The sequence below is a fragment of the Penaeus monodon genome, chromosome 20 (assembly GCF_015228065.2).
Source record: "Penaeus monodon isolate SGIC_2016 chromosome 20, NSTDA_Pmon_1, whole genome shotgun sequence".
In the NCBI taxonomy this organism is placed as follows: Eukaryota; Metazoa; Arthropoda; class Malacostraca; order Decapoda; family Penaeidae; genus Penaeus; species Penaeus monodon.
In genome coordinates, this window is record NC_051405.1 from 24,480,662 (window position 1) to 24,481,391 (window position 730).

At 34.8% G+C, this 730-nt stretch overlaps 1 protein-coding gene across 1 annotated transcript in view; it reads right to left on the bottom strand.

Moving 5' to 3' along the window:
- LOC119585950 (glutamate receptor ionotropic, kainate 4-like) overlaps window positions 1-730 on the bottom strand; it is a 42,530-nt gene that overhangs the window by 34,183 nt on the left and 7,617 nt on the right. Inside the window, exon 8 of the mRNA XM_037934665.1 lies at window positions 452-581. Coding sequence (XP_037790593.1) covers window positions 452-581 — 130 coding nt within the window. The remainder of the gene's footprint in view (window positions 1-451; window positions 582-730) is intronic.

Here is a 730-nt window from a genome sequence, read left to right on the forward strand (position 1 = left end):
AAACAACGCTGAACCAGGTACACTTTATGCACTGTGAAGATGACAAAGTTTATCTAGCGTCATTAATATAGTTATTTTGCATCAGAAAATGTTTAAGCGAGTGGAGTTCAACAGGAGTTTTTTAAACTAACATTAGCAGTATGTAAGTCTTTCATAGAACTTTTTCCTTTCTTTTCTTTACTCATTTGAAAGTGATATCAGCTCAGCTTATCAGCCAAACAGACATGAAAATTCCAACATTATTCTTTTAGCCTCGACACCAATAACTCTCTCAAAGGTATCACAAACTTTACCTTTACATATACAAAAGAAAAAACAGATATAGCCAAAAGAGAAAAATAACATACACAAAAAAAATGGAATAAACCAAAGAAAAAAATCACTAAACCAAATACACATACAAAAACTGAAATAAACTAAAGAGAAAAATGAATTTCGAACACCTACTTACCCACACACTGTTGACATTTAAGGGTTCTTGTACCGTGATAACAGAAGGTGCAGACGTACATGCAGTGTAGTTGGCAATGGCATCAGAAACCCAGCGATTATATAGACCCGTTTCCACCATCCTATGCAGCCTGGGGAGATGTGTTCATTACATAAGAGGATTTGTAAAAGGGTAAATAGAGCGTTATTCTCTTGTTTTTTGCTGTGTTATGTGTTGTTGCTAATGTGATTGTGTGTATGTTGTGTTTGCGTTTGTAATATGTTTGTGGTTGTGGGGGTA